The 19456-nt window shown below is 43.7% G+C and overlaps 1 protein-coding gene across 1 annotated transcript; it reads right to left on the bottom strand.

Moving 5' to 3' along the window:
• Positions 1 to 7986: 7986 nt before the first annotated feature.
• On the bottom strand, positions 7987 to 9649 carry LOC123093674 (aspartic proteinase nepenthesin-1). Its single transcript, XM_044515686.1, has one exon. It carries the CDS (start codon positions 9574 to 9576, stop codon positions 8212 to 8214), a length of 1365 nt encoding a protein of 454 aa, XP_044371621.1. The 5' UTR covers positions 9577 to 9649; the 3' UTR covers positions 7987 to 8211.
• Positions 9650 to 19456: the final 9807 nt, after the last annotated feature.

Raw genomic sequence — 19456 nt, 5'->3', positions numbered from 1 at the left:
GGCGCCGGCTTAAAGGCATAATGCTCCAAGAAACCCAGCACCGGACGAAGTCAACGCCTGTCAGACCGTTTGCAACAAAAGCTCTGAGTTTTGACAGTTGATCATTCCTTGGCAGTTAGTCGCTGAGGAACCGGATGCTCTCTGGTAAGCCGGTGTGCATGGTAACCCGACAGAGGGTTTTCATCAGGTGGAGATGTATCACGGTAGTAAAACCAAATCTGATTCCAGTCCTTGGGATGACTATGATGCTTGGCGTGCGGGAAGCTGACGTCTTTTCTCTTTTGGATTGAGACCCCGCCCAGCTCAGTGTTAGGTCCGTCTGTGGACTCGGTGCGGTGGTTCAAATAGAAGTAATCTTTGAACAGCTCAACAGTGGGTTCTTCTTGCAGATAAGCCTCACAAAAAACTTGAAAGTTACAAATATTGGACACGGAGTTAGGACCAATATCTTGAGGGCGAATCTGGAAGCTGGCAAGAACATCACGGAAGAATTTTGAACTGGGCGGGCTAAAACCTTGACCCAGATGGTCAGCAAAAACAATCACTTCTCCATCCTTTGGCTCAGGAGGATTTTCTGGACCGGGAACTCTCCAATGTATGACTTCATTTTTTGCTAAAACGCCAGTGGCAACAAACCCAGTCAACTGTTCTTCAGTAATCCGGGAAGGAACCCAATTGCAAGCATAGAACGTTTTGGACATTTCAACGGAAAGCTGGAAAAGAGGATCAATGCCGGTTTAAGATTTATGACTGACGCAGATAAACCGGCCTAAGGACAGAGGGAGAAGAAATTGAAACATATGTACATGATAAACCGGATTTTGACATTGAGATCAGGTTGGCGGTTTAAGAGAGGGCTTATGGTACCTGGCGGGTTATCATTTTCTAAAGGTTATACCGCCTACAATGGTGTGGAAGCTATAGATCTGAAAATTCCTAAGTATTGCACAAACAGGTTTTACAGGTTGGTATTATAATTTTTGATCCACCGCAGTTTTAAAAAGAAGAAAAATTCCAAAGCCCTAAATGGTGACAGCGGAACAGCTAAAAACCAGATGGGATCTGTTTACTGAAGAAGAGATGCTATGATGAGGAAAAATAGCTATGGCCGTGCAGGGAGAATATCTAGTTTTACCAAGTTCTGATGTGGTACAGCAATGAAGGACGGCGAACACCGAAGAACACCATTGAACACCGAAACCCTAGCAGTAGATCTGGGGTAGAAGGAAAGAAAACTTATAGAGGTTGAAGGAGTAGCGGAGAGGCACCGCGTTTCTCTGGTCAAATCAGGTTGATGCAGCGGCCGTCGTTGGAGCAGAGGCGAAGGTCGACGACGGCGGCTGTGCTCAAGCATTGAGGCGACGCGAGGAAGAATACGAAGCGAAGAGGCATGAAAGGGGAAAAAAGAAAATCACCCCTTGTCCTATTTATAAGACGAAGGGATAAGCGACATGCGCGGGAATCGAGGGGCCCAAAAAATGGATATGTGACAGAGCTGTCACCTCGATTTTCGGAGGCTTATTAATAAAAGGGAAGTATATAAGGTTTCAATAAATAGATGACGTCATGGCGGTTTATTACGATCTCGGGAGATGATGTCGCGGCGGTTTGAAAAAGTTCACATGAAGATGATGTCATGGAGGTTTACAAGATTCACGTGAAGATGTTCAAGCAGAAAATTTCCAAAGTATTGAAGATTGACATGAACAGGTTCAAATCAATCTGGGGCCAAATGTTGGGGATATAACTACTAAGCATAAACCGCCCAGGAGGGGCCGGGTTACACTCATAAGGAGTCATCTGTATGGAAGCCCATGAAGACAAGGAATATGGCGCTTTACTACAGAGACTTGAAGGTCCAGAGCCCAAAGGCGGATTAGGGCCCGTAGACTTAAACCGCCAGGAAATATGTAACTTGTATTGTAAGATAGGAAATGGTAGAAATCGAGCCGGACACATGTATGAGCCGGCATCAGGATTCAGTAAACCACTGGGTGTCAACCTATGTATATAAAGGGACGACCCGGCGGCGGTTCAGGGAAAAGAAACAACAGCTCGAGAGATAGGTAAAGCGGATTTGCTCCCTGCTCATCGAGACCCCATCAATCCCACCAAAACTGGATCGTAGGCTTTTACCTTCACCACAAAGTGCCGAACCAATATAAACTCCCCGTGTCCTTTGTCCGGTTTAACCCCTTTAAGCTAATCTCGTTGCGATGGCTCCACGACTAAGTCCTCACACTAGGACATCTGACGTGATAATTCCATGACACAGCATGGAAAATATTAGCTACCCGTTACCGTTCCGCGAGCGAAAGAAACACACAAAAGAGAAGTTCATTTTGAAAATTAGAGATGGCACATGCAAATTTGCTTAGAACGGCAAAAGAATACCGCATATAGGTAGATATAGTGGACTCATATGGCAAAATTGGTTTAAAGGATTTTGGATGCACAAGTAGAGGTCATACTTGGTGCAAAATGAAGGCTAGCAAAAAGATTGAGAAGCAACCAACCAAGAAACGAATAATCCCATAAGCAAGCATTAAGCATAATTAACACCAAATAATGCACCACAAGTAGGATATAATTTTCATTGCATGATTGTTGACTTTCGTGCATGCATAGGGAATCACAAACCTTAACACCAATATTCCTACTAGCGCACAATTACTCACCAACATGACTCACATATCACATTATCATATCTCAAAACTATTACTAAGAATCAAGTTTATTTTGTCCAATGATCTTCATGACATATATTTCTTTCTTTCTTTATCGTTCTTGGATATCTATCACTTTGGGACTAATTTTCATGTGTTGCTTTTCCGAAGCTCAAACAAATATAAGTGAAGATCATGAGCATAACATATTTTCTTTCTCTCAAAATAATTTAAGTGAAGCAAGAGAGAATTTTTCTTCAAAATTTTACTAACTCTCAAATAAATCTAAGTGAAGCAAGATAGCATTTCTTCAAAAATACTAAGCACACTGTGCTCAAAAAGATATAAGTGAAGCACTAGAGTAAGTCCATTGCTCATAAAAATTTAAATGAAGCATAGAGAACAATTCTAACAAGTCATGACATAATTTTGGCTCTCTCAAATAGGTGTGTCCATCAAGGATTGATGACTTAACACACAAAATAAAACAAGCAAAGACACATATCATACAAGATGCTCCAAGCAAAACACATATCATGTGACGAATAAAAATATAGTCTTGAGTAAAATACTGATGGTTGTTAGAAGAAAGAGGGGATGCCACTCGGGGGAATCCCCAATCTTAGTTGGTTGCTCATTCTTGGACAATAGCTTGGGATGCTGGGGCATCCCAAGCTTAGGCTCTTCTATCCTTCTTTCATCCATCGTAAGATAACCCAAAACTTGAAAACTTCAATCACACAAAACTCAACAAAACCCTTGTGAGATCCGTTAGTAAAAGAAAGCAAACCACTACTATAAGTGTTGTGTAAAACCAATTCTTATTTTGTTTTTGTATTATATCTACTGTATTCCAACTTTTCTATGGCAAAGAATCATCAAAGAAAACCATAGAGCCATCAAAATAAGCACACAGCACAAAGAAAACAGAATCTGTCAAAACAGAACAGTCTGTAGTAATCTGGAACTTTCAAATACTTCTGTAACTCCAAAAATTCTACAAAATTGGGAAGACCAGAATTTCTATATTAATATTCTACAAAAATAATCAGGGCAAAATCTCTTTTCTGTGATTTATTATAATTATTTTCATGAGCGCAAAGTTTCTGTCTTTTTCAGCAAGATCAAACAACTATCACCCCGGAAGATCCTAAAGGCTTTACTTGACACAAACACTAATTAAGACACAAAAAACACAATCATAACAGTAGCATAATTGTGATAACACTCAAGAACAGAAAGCAAAAAGCAAAAATAAATTTTATTCATTGGGTTGCCTCCCAACAAGCGCTAAAGTTTTACGCCCCTAGCTAGGCATAAGACTTCGTTGATGCTCACATGAAAGATAAGAATGGAAGCACAAATAGAGCATCATAAAACATGTGACAAACACATCTAAGTCTAACATACTTTCTATGCATAGGCATTTTATAAGCAAACAAATTATCAAGGCAAGCAAAAACTAGCATATGCAAGGAAGAAGAAAGAAACATTAGCAATCTCAACATGAAGAGAGGTAATTTAGTAACATGAAAATCTCTACAACCATATTTTCCTCTCTCATAATAATTACATGTAGGATCATAAGAAAATTCAACAATATAGCTATCACATAACATATTCTCAACACGATCCACATGCATGCAAAGTTGACACTCTTCCAAAATAGTGGGATTAACATTAACTAAAGTCATGACCTCTCCAAACCCACTTTTATCAAAAAATTCATAAGATCGAACATTATCCAAAGTAGTGGGATCTAAAGTTGACACTCTTCCAAACCCACTTTCAATATTATTGCAAACACTATTATCAATCTTATATTCATCACGGGGCTTAAATAAATTTTCAAGATCATAAGAAGAAGCACCCCAATCATGATCATTGCAATAAGTAGTGGACATAGCAAAATTAGCATCCCCAAGCTTGGGGTTTTGCATATTATTAGCACAACTGACATTATAGAATTTATAGTAAATTCATTGCAATCATGCTTTTCATTCAAAGAGCTATCATGAATCACTTCATAAATGTCTTCATCACAATTTTCTGATTCACGAATCTCAAGCAAAACTTCATAAAGATAATCTAGTGTACTCAAATAACTAGCAATTTGTTCATTATAATTGGATCTCTTAAAAAGGTTAGCAAGTGGATGAGGTTCCATATCAATAGATATTTAGCAAGCAAAGATGCAAGCAAATAGAAGACACATGGCACACAAGCAAACAAGAGCTCTCACGACAAAACGGCGAGCGAAAAAGAGAGCGAATAAAACGGCAAATTTTTGCGAAGTGGGGGAAAACGAGAGTCAAATAATGTAAATTGAAAGGAGATGAGATTTGTGATTAGGAACCTGGTTATGTTGAAGATCCTCCCCGGCAACGGTGCCACAAATTCCTTTTGATGTCGCTTGAAGCTACGTCGGTATTTCCCCAAAGAGGAAGGGATGATGCAGCACAGCGATGGTAGGTATTTCCCTCAGATATGAAACCAAGGTTATCGAACCAGTAGGAGAACCAAGCAACACAACGTAAACAACCCCTGCACACAAAGAACAACACCTCGCAACTCGACGTGTTAAAGGGGTTGGCAATCCCTTTCGGGGTACGGCGCCTCAAGATGGGCAAAGGACGTGACGTAAATTTGTAGATGGGATAAATATATCACGGAACAAATAAATTGCAGCAAGGTATTTTTGTATTTTTTGGTTTAATAGATCTGAAAATAAACGCAAGGAAAAAGAAGATCGCAAGGCAAATATATGAGAAAGAAGACCCGGGGGCCGTAGGTCTCACTAGTGGCTTCTCTCGAGAAAAATAGCAAACGTGGGTGAACAAATTACTGTTGGGCAATTGATAGAACTTCAAATAATCATGACGATATCCAGGCAATGATCATTACATAGGCATCACGTCCAAGATTAGTAGATCGACTCCTGCCTGCATCTACTACTATTACTCCACACATCGACCGCTATCCAGCATGCATCTAGTGTATTAAGTTCATGGAAAAACAGAGTAATGCAATAAGAATGATGACATGATGTAGACAAGATCCGTTTATCTATTGCGGCAGATATTGATCCCATCTTTTTATCCTTAGTAGCAACAATGCATACGTGTCGGTTCCCTTTCTGTCACTGGGATCAAGGACCGTAAGATTGAACCCACTACCGGGCACCTCTTCCCATTGCAAGATAAATAGATCAAGTTCGGCAAACAAAACCAAAATATCGGAGAAGAAATACAAGGCTATAAGAGATCACGCATATAAGAGATCAAAGAACTCCAATAACTTTCATGGATATAAAAAGATATAACTGATCATAAACTTGAAGTTCATCATATCCCAACAAACACACCGCAAAAAGGACTTACATCATATGGATCTCCAAGAGACCATTGTATTGATAATCAAGAGAGAGAGAGAGAGAGAGAGAGAGAGAGAGAGAGAGAAAGAGGAAGTCATCTAGCTACTAACTACGGACCCGTAGGTCTACAAAGAACTGCTCACGCATCATCAGAGTGGCACCAATGGAAGTGGTGAACCCCTCCATGATGGTGTCTAGATTGGATCTCGGTGTTCTGGACTCTGCGGTGGCTGGATGAAAATTTCGTTGACTCCTCTAGGGTTTCTGAAATATTGGGGTATTTATAGAGCAAAGAGTCGGTCCAGGGGGCACCCGAGGTGGGCACAACCCACCTGGGCGCACCTAGGCCTCCTAGCGCGCCCAGGTGGGTTGTCCCCTCCTCGGGACACCCCCAGGTGCAACCAGGGCCCGTTGTGTTCCTTCTGGCCCATAAAAAATAATCGTAAATTGGCGTGGTATTTGGACCCCTTCTGATATTGATTTCCTGCAATGTAAAAAACATGCAGAAAACAACAACTGGCACATGGCACTATGTCAATAGTTTAGTACCAAAAATGATATAAAATTACTATATAATGATTATAAAACATCCAAAATTGATAATAAAACAACATGGAATGATCAAAAATTATAGATACGTTGGAGACGTATCACGATGTGAACTAGATTATTGTCTCTAGTGCAAGTGGGAGACTGAAGGGAATATGCCCTAGAGGCGATAATAACATTGTTATTTTATATTTCCTTATTCATGATAAAGGTCTATTATTCATGCTAGAATTATATTGATCGGAAACTTAAATACATGTGTGGATACATAAACAAATACCGTGTCCCTAGTAAGCCTCTACTAGACTAGCTCGTTGATCAAAGATGGTTAAGGTTTTCTAACCATGGACATGTGTTGCCATTTGATAACCGGATCACATCATTAGAAGAATGATGTGATGGACAAGACCCACCCGTTAGCTTAGCATAATGATTGTTCAGTTTATTGTTATTGCTTTCTTCATTTCAAATACTTATTCCTTCGGCTATGAGATTATGCAACTCCCGGATACCGGAGGAATACCTTTTGTGCTATCAAACGTCACAACGTAACTGGGTGATCATAAAGATGCTCTACTGGTATTTCTGAAGGTGTTTGTTGGGTTGGCATAGATCGCGATTAGGATTTGTCACTCCGAGTATCGAAGAGGTATCTCTGGGCCCTCTCGGTAATACACATCATAAGAAGCCTTGCAAGCAAAGTTACTAATGAGTTAGTTGCAGGATGATGTATTACAGAACGAGTAAAGAGACTTGTCAGTAATGAGATTGAACTAGGTATGGAGATACTGACGATCGAATCTCGCGCAAGTAACATACAGATAGACAAAGGGAATTGTATATGTTGGCATAAGGTTCGACCGATAAAGATCTTTGTAGAATATGTAGGAGCCAATATGGGCATTCAGGTCCTGCTATTGGTTATTGACCGGAGAGGTGTCTCGGTCATGTCTCCATAGTTCTTGAACCCGTAGGGTCCGCACGCTTAACGTTCGTTGACGATATAGTATTATATAAGTTGTCTATATTGGTGACTGAATGTTGTTCGGGGTCCCGGATGAGATCACGGACAAGACCAGGAGCTCCGGAGGTAAAGATTGATATCCTGGATGATGATGGTAGACAGACTTGTAGGCCTGATGGATTTTGGCGATGTTGGCTTTTGTGGATGTTTGCGGCGCTGCCTTGAATTATGCTAGTCTTTAGGTGGAATATTGTGGTTCTGCAAGTTGGTTTTCGGTAATGAAAATCGAAAGAGGAGAGCCCTTCTTTGATAAAAAGATATATCAAAACTGAATTTCGGAATCTTTTGTGGAACTGAGAGTGCGATATTTTTAGAGGAAAAGGGCCCAGCCCCGATTTCATTGCAGAGCAACGAAATGAGAGTGCGATATGAACTGAGAGAGAGAGACCATGGAATTGTTTTCGTAGCATGCATGAGAACGAACATGAAAACTTGTGACGAGACGACAAGAAAAGATGCATGGCAGATCAGAGATCAGACTAGGCTTGATTAAACTGCTTACGTAGTTGCCTTGCCCCCCATGCATATGTTTATTTAGCACTGGTACGTAGAGCACGCATGCATGTTCCTTAGTCGGTACTGGTCTTATGGCTCGCTCGTCACAGCTTGTCGCAGCGCGCGGGCACGAACACAAGCTTATTCTTCTCCAGGTCGTAGACGATGTGCGTGTTCTGCTGCTGGAAGTTGCCTATGATCGTCGGGGAGCTCTCGTCCGCCGAATTTATCACCAAGCACGGCCCGCCGCCGGAACCGTCGTCGACGTCTTCGACATCCAGCACGTAGTTCTCCCGTGGAAGGTCCCAGTCCGCGCCGTCAAGATGGAGGATCAGCTTGGGCATGGCGGGCGCCTCCTTCTTGGGCGAGGTGAGGAAGCACAGCATCGTATCTGGGTCGGTGGCGGAGACGTTGGCGACCGGCAGCGGCACCTGCGACATGAACGCCTTCCGGAGGCTTCGGAACACGGGCAGTGGAAAGCTCGTGATGCTCGAGCCAGAGTCGATGATCGTCCCGCCGGAGATGCCGTCCTTGACCGCGAACTCCGACGCATCGAACGGCAGCCGCGTCTTGCCCACGGTGATGCCTTTGAGCGAAATGTAGTACAGCGTGCCGAACGGGCCCGCCGGGCTCCGGACGAACGGGGTGGACTGAATGGGCCCCGTGGCCTGCGCTCCCAGGTTGTCCGGCGTGCCCAGGAACATGGGGCTGGTCCTGGACTCCACCAGGGTGGTGAAGCAGTGGGAGAACCTGGGGAGCTTGAGCAGCGACGGCAGAGACAGCGGCCCGCGGGCGAAGCCGGCGACGCCGGACTCGGTTGGTCCAAACTTGCCGGCGTTGTACATGCCGCAGCCAAAGCGGAGGTTGGGCACCGCGGCGACCTTGCCGTTTGGCGCCTTGAAGCTGAAGGTGTCCTCGAAAATCAGCCCCGTCGTCATCGACTTGTCGGCGTAGGAGTAGACGTACAAGCACAAGTTGTCGCCGGCGGCGCACCCGGAGAGCTTGAGCCTCCCTCGCGCGCAGAGAGGGTCGTAGCACGAGACGCCGCGGAGGGTGTCGGAGGCGGAGGTGTTGAGCGCCGGGAACGGCTGGTCGAAGCAGACATCGCAATCGCACTGAGTCCAGACCAAGTCGCTACCCGTGTCCAGCGCCAGCGCCACGGGCTGCGGCTGTGGCGTGCCGATGGCAAAGTGGATGACATAATCAGAGTTGAACTCTTCTTTGCCGACGGTGCCGCGGGTCAACGGCGCGGTCACCGCCGCGTGGGCGTTGGCGCCGCGGCCGGGCGGCGGTGACCACCGGCTATCTACACGAGCCCGCGACCGGGTGGCCATCCGGCGGAGCAGCTCGCGCTTGGTGAAGCCACGGCCGCTGTCAACGTGCCTGAGATCGGCGCGCAAGGCCGCCGCGTGGCCGGTCGCCGACATGGCCAGCAAGACCGCGAGGAAGAGAACATGCAGCGCACACATGTCCTTCAACGTGCACACACGCTCACACAATTCAGCACTGGGTAACAAGGTTGTTAATTCGGTTATTTGTTGGTTTGTTAAGACCAGGATATCGTTGAGCTGGACCCGTATATGTAGCAACGGCACGCAGGTCGACTTTGCAAAAAGGTCCACGAAAACGTATATAAACCAAAAATTATCCATTCCACTTTCTATCTTTTTTTGTTTGCAAATCTTGTCACTTTCTAAGTTACTGTTGCTCGAATATTACTCGCTCAAGCACATGCGCATCACACCGACATCCACTGATTTTGTTGTTGTTACTTTTTGGAAATCGACATCCACACACTGAATTTTATGGCAAGGGATACTCTTTGAGTTGGTCTCTCCTCGGTCAAACATCTGAACTGGTTGTTTTTTACTACCTCTGTACGAGTTTAAATTAAACTGCAAAAACATCTTATATTATGAGACGAAAGGATTGGATGGTAACTAGTATTCTATTTTCTGTCTACTTTTAGTGGGCCGCACAATTTACTCTTGCCTACTGAAACTAGTAATTTCTCATCCAAAAGGACTAGGAGAATCAGGGCAGTATCAGGCGAAAATGGGCCGTGAAGTTTCACTTCAAAATAACCTGAAAGGATTTGTAGTAGTACCTCATAAGGGAATGCACTACTTGTGTGCTGAATTCAGGATCAGACTCGACCTCACATTCGAGGTACAAGAAGGGCAGATGCTCAGTGGGCCGCTGCTCATCTTCTTCTCGCGCTCTCGTGATGCTCGTGCTGCACTGCATCAACAACCTCTGAAGATGGACAAGGCACCGTCAATGGCACGTTGGCACAGAACTTAGTGCCTGCATCTAGGCTTTCATTAAGCTCAGCCTATCCCTATCCGTGGACAATGATGATATAAGATAATGTGGTTTCCATGCTTGCTCGACGAGCGGTGAGTACGCCGGTGCTCGTCCATTTCACGACGCTGCTGCTGTTGTCGTGCTACTTTGTCGGTGTGTCTCGTGTCTCGTGTCGATTTCATGGTCTGTTTGTAGTCTTTTCAACGGAAAAGAGGCACTATCCGGTGGGAAACGAGATGATTGTTCTTAAAACTGTTCCATATGGCCAGGCCCGGCCCATAGGCCGGGCAAACGGGGCGCCCGCCCTGGGCCCCTGGAAGGCAGGGGCCCCAACCGAGGTAGTTCCTTCATAGCTCGTAGGAAGCCCAAGAAATTTATGGAGAAAGCAGAGGGTCCATTCGGTCGTGGCGCTGGGGCAAAACCCATCGTCAATCTTTCTCCTCGATTCCTCCACATCTCCCGACTCCCATAACAGCGCCGCCACTCCCATGCGTTTCCGATTCCAAGGTCACCGCTGGCCATTAATGGAGATTAAAGGCGAAAATCCGTTCCCATATCAGCTCTCCTTCCCTTCTCAGAGGGTGTTTGGATACTCTCTAGTCATGTGACTAGTAGTAGTCAGACTAGAAGTTTTTAGTCAGGCCCTGTTTGGAAGGTGACTACTACTAGTCAGCATTAAATGTCTCAGTATTAAATGTTCCTTGTGCAACACCAATTAGATGAGAGAGAGGGGGACTTTAGTCAGTAAAAGTCAGGGGTGTTTGGAGGTTTACTGACTAAAGGTGACTACTACTAGTCTCTAGTCAGTAAAAGTTGGGGGTGGGGTGACTAGGGACTAAACTAGTTTTAGTCACCCACTAGTGAGGGGTGTTTGGAGGTTTACTGACTAAAGGTGACTACTACTAGTCTCTAGTGATCCAAACACCCTCTCAATGTTCTTCGTTCCCCATCAACTAGATGTTGGAAACATGGAGACGGTAGGTGTTCTTCTTTTCTTCCTTCCCATAATCCCGTCCCTCCTTAATTAAATAGCTATGTCCTCCTGCTCTGAGGAGTCCACATCTACCTGCACAGGGGTTCTTCTGATATTCACTGGATCTAAGTGTGAGAGTCCTCGGGAGTCAGGAGATTAGGAGAACTGCAGCATGGGGGAATTATTCAGTTCTTGCCGTCGTCTTCTCGTTCGTGCTGAATACTGCAACCTACGGATCTGGCAATCTAGATCCACATCAATCCATATTCAGGTGTGTTTGTTCCCTATATTAATCATTTATATGCTAACTGTTCCTGTTAGTGTCGTCTAGAAAGTGTGTATCTGGTAAAAAAAGAACAGTAAAAGGCAGCTCAAAGATGAATTGGTAGAAACCCAAAAAGGACCAATTGACAAATTTTTCAGAACTAGTAATTCTTCTAGAGACCCCTTGGAACTGGCCATAGTAAGTGTTGAAGAGCAACTGACTGAGAATACAGATGCTACTAATGATGATATCAACGATGGTGATAATAATTCCAGCCAACATGAAAAGTTGAAAACCTAAGTCACTAACCAAATTCAGAAACACCGGGAGTCGATGAACAACAATCACGCACTGTTGATATTTTGGATCCTCCAAACTATGACAATATGATTGATATGGATAGGGATATTTTAGTTGAGATAGTAATTCTAGACATAATTCCAGACAAAATGAATTCTCTGTTGTTAAAATTTAGTAAAACGATTATGTGGAATTACATTATTTCATTACTATCATGGTGTAGTTCTCCTTATATCAATAAATAAATTGTATTGTCAATTCTAAAGACCAAAGATCATCGTCTAGGCTATGCACTAGATATTTACTTTTTTTAATAGAAAATATTTTTAGATTTCGAATCAACAAGGGCCCCTTGTTGATGTCTTGCCCCAGGGCCCCGCAAATCTGTGGGCCGGCCCTGCATATGGCCAGCTGGTACATATCCTGTGAAATTGATGCTGCCACCGTCCTAATCACCTTTTGCTCGCCACATAGGAGTGTCTCAAATTCAGTGGGGCTGGGAGTGCGACTTGGACGTTGGACTTTTTTGTATTCCGCATTTCATGCTCTTTTCACATCCCCTTGTCACATATGGCAACATATTCCATATAAGCGCACGGAGGTTTTATCTTCTGGCGTGGGTGGCAGAAAATCTACATACTCCTACGTAACTTGCCAAAGAGCAATTCTAGCAGACCCCGCAAAACGCCCGGCCCGCAAAAATTCCGGCGAGTATGTGGGCTCGCCCCAATTTTCCGGCCAGAACAGAGCCCGCATACTCACCCCGGCCCGTAATTTTTTTTGCCGCAGCCCGCAAACCGCACGGTCCGAGCAGTATAACTGTGGTTCCACGACCCTTTTACGGGTCCAAACCCTATCCCCCGCCGCCGGGAGCCACCTGTAAGTGCATCTAGTGCCCCTTAGTGATTTTGGTGTATTGAAGACTTATAGGTTAAGGGACTAATGCGTTTCTGAGTATACACAGGTCTATAAGTCTATGAGGAGTTTGATATTTACAGAGAAAGTCGACCCCTAAAAATGAAGTTCTTCAACTGAAGACTTTGATATTCTGAAACTTTCTGAAGACTTTGAAAGTGAAGAAATTGGTGTGACCTTGAAGACTTGGTATTCATTTGTGGAACATGAAGCGTGAAGACTTTTGTTTTCGTAGTTTCATTTTCTCTTTTTTGAGTCATAGGAAACACCGTACTGTTAAAGGGGGTCGAGGAAATACTAAGGAAAAATTTCCATGTGATGCTCAACTCAAAATCCTACACCTACTAATCCCTTCGAGTGAAGCCTTTGAAAATCTCATACAGTTCAGTCACTTTCTTCAGTGACAGAGACGAAGTTCTTCTGGTCGCTGATGAATTTGCTCTGACTGAGGAGTTAGGAATTCGCCAGTGCGGATTGCCTACACAGTGAGGAACATGATAGCCCTGAGGAATTTGAGAGTCAAATTTCTGACCGTTGCTGTGCTGCGCGCCAGCTGTCCCAAAATATCTTATCCACCTAACGGCCATATCATTGAGGGGCATTTATGTCTTATCATGTCGGGCTGCTCCCTATTCTATAAATAGCCGCCCCCTACAACCACTAGCTGGTTGGCTGCTCCGAGAAAACTTGACACTTGTCATTTGAGAGCAACCCAGCCTCCGAGGACTTTGAGCGAAAATCATCGAGTGAGGAAAATTCCAAAAAAAAGCCCAAACACCTCCAAACCCAAAGTGATTGAGCATCACTGAAGAAATTGATCCTGCGTGGATCCGACGCTTGTTACCTTTGAAGACTGTGCTTCTTCTAGACGGTTAGGCGTCAAGGTCTAGAGCATCCAAGAGGAATTGTGGATTGCCGAGTGACCAAGTCTGTGAAGGTTTGGAAGTCGCCTGAAGACTTACCACGAGTGATTGGACGAGATCTATGTGATCTTAGTTCAAGGAGAATACGGTGAGGACTGGGTGTCCTGAGCTGCGTGCTCAGAGACTGGGTGTCCAGGACTGCGTGTCCTCGAGTTTAAATACTCAGCCGCTCCAACCAGACGTACAACTAAGACAACAGTTGGAACTGGTCTACCAAATCATTGTCTTCACCAACCTAACTGGTTCTACTTCCTCAACCCTTTCATTTTCTCATTACCGTGTTGAGTGTTTGTTTATATCTGTGTTTGAAGACTTTGACTGAAGACTTTCTCAATTTCCTCAGTTTAATTTCTTCAATCTGTTTGTCTTCATCTTGTGTTATCCTGTGATTACGCTTTCTGTACTCTGTGCTAGTCTTCATTTCATCATGATGACCATGCTTGTATTTTGTTATGCTTACTTCTGAGTACTTATTCTGCTGCTAATAGTTCTTCGCTTAGGAATCTCCTCATCGGCAAATTCCTCGGTGAAGAATTCATAAAAATCGCCTATTCACCCCCCTCTAGTCGACATAACGCACTTTCAATTGGTATCAGAGCAAGGTACTCCCTTGTTCTATGTGATTTTGGTTTAACCGCCTGGAGTTTTAGTTATGTCGACCGCAGGTATGATCAAGGTCTCGGCTGGGTGTCCTACCTTTGATGGAACGGACTACCCCTACTGGAAAAACAAGATGCGAATGCATCTCGAGGCAATTGACAACGATCTCTGGTATGTTGTGGAAAATGGTGTTCCCTCTGTCACACCCTCACTGAACGCTACCGATGTGAAGAGATTCAAGCAACTCGATTCTCAAGCGAAGAATATCATATGTGGCCATCTGAGTAAAGGACAGTATGGAAGAGTGAGTGCTTTGGAAACTGCTAAACTTATCTGGGATAGGCTGTCCAAAGTGAATGAAGGAGTCTCAACTCAGCGCGACTCTCGAGTTGATGTTCTTCGAAATCTCTTCAACCGCTTCAAAAGACTCGACAATGAGAATGTCCAACAAACCTTTGATCGCCTCATTGACATCTCAAATGAGCTTCAAGCCCTCGGTGCCACTGACATCACTGACCATGAGGTGGTGAAGAAACTGTTGAGATCATTTGATTCCTCATTTGATATTCTGGGTCTGATGATACAAGAACGGGCTGACTACAAGTCTCTTGATCCTGCCGATATCCTCAAAAGGCTAAATACTCACGAGTTCCAGCTTGCTGAAAAGAGAGATCTCTATGGTTCATGCTATAGCAAACCACGTGCCCTGAAGGCCAAGGCTGTGTCTGAGTGTGAATGTGAGGATTCTGGTAGTAGCCTTGGTGATCCTGAAGAATTGAGCCAGGAGCTAGCACCGCTCGTGAAGAAATTTCAGAAGTTCTCAAGGCGTGGTCGCTTTGGAAAATCCTCAAGAAGCAGTGATTCCTCATCAAGTGACTATAAGAGAAGGTTGTGCCACAAATGCAAGAAACCTGGTCATTATATTCAAGATTGTCCTCAGTGGGAAAAGGAATTGAAGAAGAAGAAATACAAGGATTACAGTTCTGATGATGCGAAGAAGAAGAAGAAATCGTCAAAATCTTCATCATCAAAATCCTCGAAGTCTTCATCTCACAAGAAGAGCAGCTCCAAGAAGGCTCGGGCATTCATTGGCAAGGAAATGGACTCTGAGGCTGAATCTGAGGAAAATGAGGAAGAGGAGGAGTCTGAAGAATCTGAATCCGGTGTGGCGAGTCTGGCCTTCGCTACTTCTTTCGTTAGCAAGTCCATCTTCAACACTGAAGAAACTGATCCCACCGACAAGCCTGATGAAGATAATGATGACTACGCTCCCACCTATTGCTTCATGGCAAAAGGTGCAAAGTTACTCAAATACACCTCCTCTGAATCCAGTGAAAATGAATCTGATGATAATCTCAAGCCCAGCTACTCTAAACTTGCTAAGATTGCTGTAAAACAACAAAGGGCTTTTGAAAAGGTTCAAAACATGCTAGACAAAAGTGATGATATGTTGGGTGAAGAAATGGATCGCACTAAAGCCCTGACTGAAAATCTTCAGAGACTTCAGTCTAGGTTTGATAACATTCAAAGTCATCATAACACTCTCTTATCTGATCACGAGAAACTTTCTTATGAATTTCTTCAAAGAAAGCAAGACCTTGAGAAGCTAAGAGTGAGTTATGAAGATCTTCGGAAGGAGCGCGATTCATTACTAGCTCAACAAATCAGCGCTTCTCAGGAAGAATTTGTTCCTCCATGCTTAAAGTGCATTGAACGTGAATCTGCTAATTCCTCACCTGAATGTTCAAATGCTTCAACTGTTACAAATTCTTCACCTGCCTCTGCTATCACTAATTCCTCATCTGAGGACATTGCTAGTATCACTGACGATGCAGGGCTGAAGAAATTGTACACAACAGGCATGTACAAAAGCCTCAAAGGGCATCAGATTCTTTGTGATGTGCTCAAAAAGCAGATCCTCAACAGAAACCCTAGGAAGGAGGGTATTGCTTTTGAGAGGAAACTCAATGCCGATGGAACATATTGGAAGCCTGAGCAGTACCCCAAAACCTCATGGGTTGCTGCAAAGGGACCTCCAGTTGATCCATCTAAATTATCTGGCTTTACATGTGAATCTTCATTCTTCTGATGAGTCATTTGACTCCAACTATAAACTGTTCAAAAATCAGAGTGGTGAAGTATTTGCTAGATATGTTGGGACTAACTGCAGGAACGGTTCCCCTATGAAGAAAATCTGGGTTCCCAAAAGTTATGTTGAAAGTCTTCAGGTGAATGTCCTCATGACACCACCTGTGAAGAACAGGAACCCCAGATCAAATTCTTCATATGGACCTAATTCTTCATATGGATCCAAGCCCTCATATGGATCAAATTCCTCAAATGGATCAAAGTCCTCATATGATTATCATCGTGCTAAGAACTCTGTTTCGCAGGGTAGAGCTAATGGCTATGAATATGCACATTATTCTTCAAATCATTATGTTCATAAGTCCTCGAAGAATTTCTCTGCTTATTCATATGCTTACTCTAACCCCTCTTATGTGAAACGAAATGGTTTGGCCTCTATGCCACCATTCTCTTATGGTGCTCGCAGAGTGATGAACTCTTTGCCACCCCTTCAGATGTGGGTGGTGAAGAAAAGAACTAATCTCTTTTGCAGGGTCAGGTCTCCAGACGTGCCTTAACGTCTGAAGAATTTGCTGGAGACCTGACAAAGTTGCCTGAAAGGACGCAGGCTAATCATGATGAAATGAATTTTCATTTCACACCTCCTCATACTGCTATATCTGTTTACTACTTAATGAAATTCATCTGATGAACTTGATATCATATTCTTCATTGATGAAGCATATGAGATTGTAAGTTACACTAATTCATCTGCAGGATGATCAACCCAAAACCACTGAGTGGGTCCTCGACAGTGGATGTACAAATCACATGACTGGTGACAAGAATCTTTTGATGGATGCTCCCTTATCACCGTCACATCTGAAGCACATCATCTTTGCTGACAAAGGCAAAAGTCAGGTATTGGGTCTTGGTAAGGTTGCGATCTCTAAGGATAAACACATGGACAAAGTCATGCTTGTTGAGTCCTTAGGATACAACCTCATGTCAGTCTCAATGCTTTGTGATCTTGATATGGTTGTTGTCTTTGGCAAGTATCGCTGTGTTGTGATTATGGAAGCTGACAATTCCAAAGTCTTCGAAGGCTTTAGGAGAGGAGACTTGTATATTGTTGATTTCTCTACAGGACCACAACCAGCCGTGTGTCTACTTGCAAAAGCTTCAGAAGGCTGGCTATGGCATCGACGACTTGGTCACGCAGGCATGAGGAATTTGCACACGCTTGCAAAGAAGAAGCATGTCATTGGCATTGAGAATGTCAAATTCCTCAAGGATCACTTATGCGGAGCCTGTGAAGCTGGAAAAATGACCAAGGCCAAGCATCCAGCAAAGACTATCATGACCACTACTCGTCCATTCGAATTGCTTCACATGGACCTCTTCGGACCTAATCATTACTCAGCAGTCACTAATGCTGCATCTCTATATGGTTTTGTCATTGTTGATGATTACTCTCGATATACATGGGTACACATTGTTACTTACAAACATGAAGTGCAGGAAGTCTTCAAACAATTTTCCTCGAGGGCTTCAACCAACTTTGGTGTGAAGATCAAGCACATTAGGAGTGACAATGGAACTGAGTTCAAGAATTCCGGTCTTGATGACTATCTTGATGAACTTGGTATTACTCATGAGTTATCTGCTCCCTATACTCCTCAGCAGAATGGCGTCGTGGAGCGCAAGAACAGAACTCTTGTTGAAATGGCTCGCACTATGCTTGATGAATACAAAACGCCTCATCATTTTTGGATTGATGCAATTGATACTGCGTGCCACATCATCAACAGAGTATATCTTCACAAATTCTTCAAGAAGACGGCCTATGAACTCCTCACTGACAAGAAACCCAATGTGAGTTATTTCAAAGTCTTCGGTGCAAAATGTTGGATTAGAGATCCTCACCACAATTCTAAATTTGCACCTAAAGCACATGAAGGTTTTATGCTTGGTTACGGAAAGGACTCGCACACCTACAAAGTCTTCAACAATGCTCTTCACAAGGTTGTTGAAACTGTAGATGTGCGGTTCGATGAAACTAATGGCTCGCAAAGAGAGCACCTACCTTCTGTGTTAGATGAACCAGCATCTGAGGATTCTATCAAGTTCAAGGCAACTGAGGATGTCATTCCTACTGAAGAACTTGCTGAAGAATTCATTCCAGTACATGAAGAACATCGAGCTGATGCACCTGAAGATAATGCTGAAGAAAATGGTGCTGAAGAAAATGCTGATCAAATTCCTCAGCGACAGCCAGCTCATCCCCGCGTTGCAAAAGAAGTACAAGTTGACAAGATCATCTATGACATTGAAGCGCCAGGTCCTCTCACACGCTCAAAAGCTTCACATTTATCTAACTTTTGTGGGCACTATGCTTTTGTCTCTATCACAGAGCCCACTAAGGTAGATGAAGCATTTCTGGAGCCGGAGTGGATTCAGGCTATGCAAGAAGAATTACATCAGTTCGAGCTCAACAATGTCTTGGAACTGGTCAAACGTCCAGATCCTTGCAAGCATAATATCATTGGCACAAAGTGGATCTACCACAACAAGCAAGATGAAAATGGCCTTGTGGTGAGGAATAAGGCACGACTGGTAGCTCAAGGCTACACACAGGTTGAAGGAATTGATTTCGATGAAACTTTTGCACCTGTTGCTAGACTTGAGGCTATTCACATATTACTTGCTTATGCTAACCATCATGATATCATCTTATATCAAATGGATGTGAAAAGTGCATTCCTCAATGGTAAGCTTGAGGAAGAAGTATATGTTTCTCAACCCCCAGGTTTTGAAGATCCAAAGAATCCTGACAAAGTCTTCAGACTTAATAAGGCCCTCTATGGCCTCAAGCAAGCCCCTCGGGCATGGTATGATACATTGAAGGAATTCTTCGTGAAGAATGGCTTCACACCTGGTTCACTTGACCCTACTCTCTTTACTAAATCTTATGATGGTGAACTGTTTGTGTGCCCAAT

This window comes from Triticum aestivum, chromosome 4B, assembly GCF_018294505.1.
Source record: "Triticum aestivum cultivar Chinese Spring chromosome 4B, IWGSC CS RefSeq v2.1, whole genome shotgun sequence".
Lineage (NCBI taxonomy): Eukaryota > Viridiplantae > Streptophyta > Magnoliopsida > Poales > Poaceae > Triticum > Triticum aestivum.
This window is presented reverse-complemented; position numbering and strand designations above follow the sequence as displayed.

What these genes read in the sequence shown, in the direction of transcription:
- LOC123093674 (XM_044515686.1), bottom strand. Translation starts at nt 9,576, where the DNA reads ATGTGTGCGCTGCATGTTCTCTTCCTCGCGGTCTTGCTGGCCATGTCG.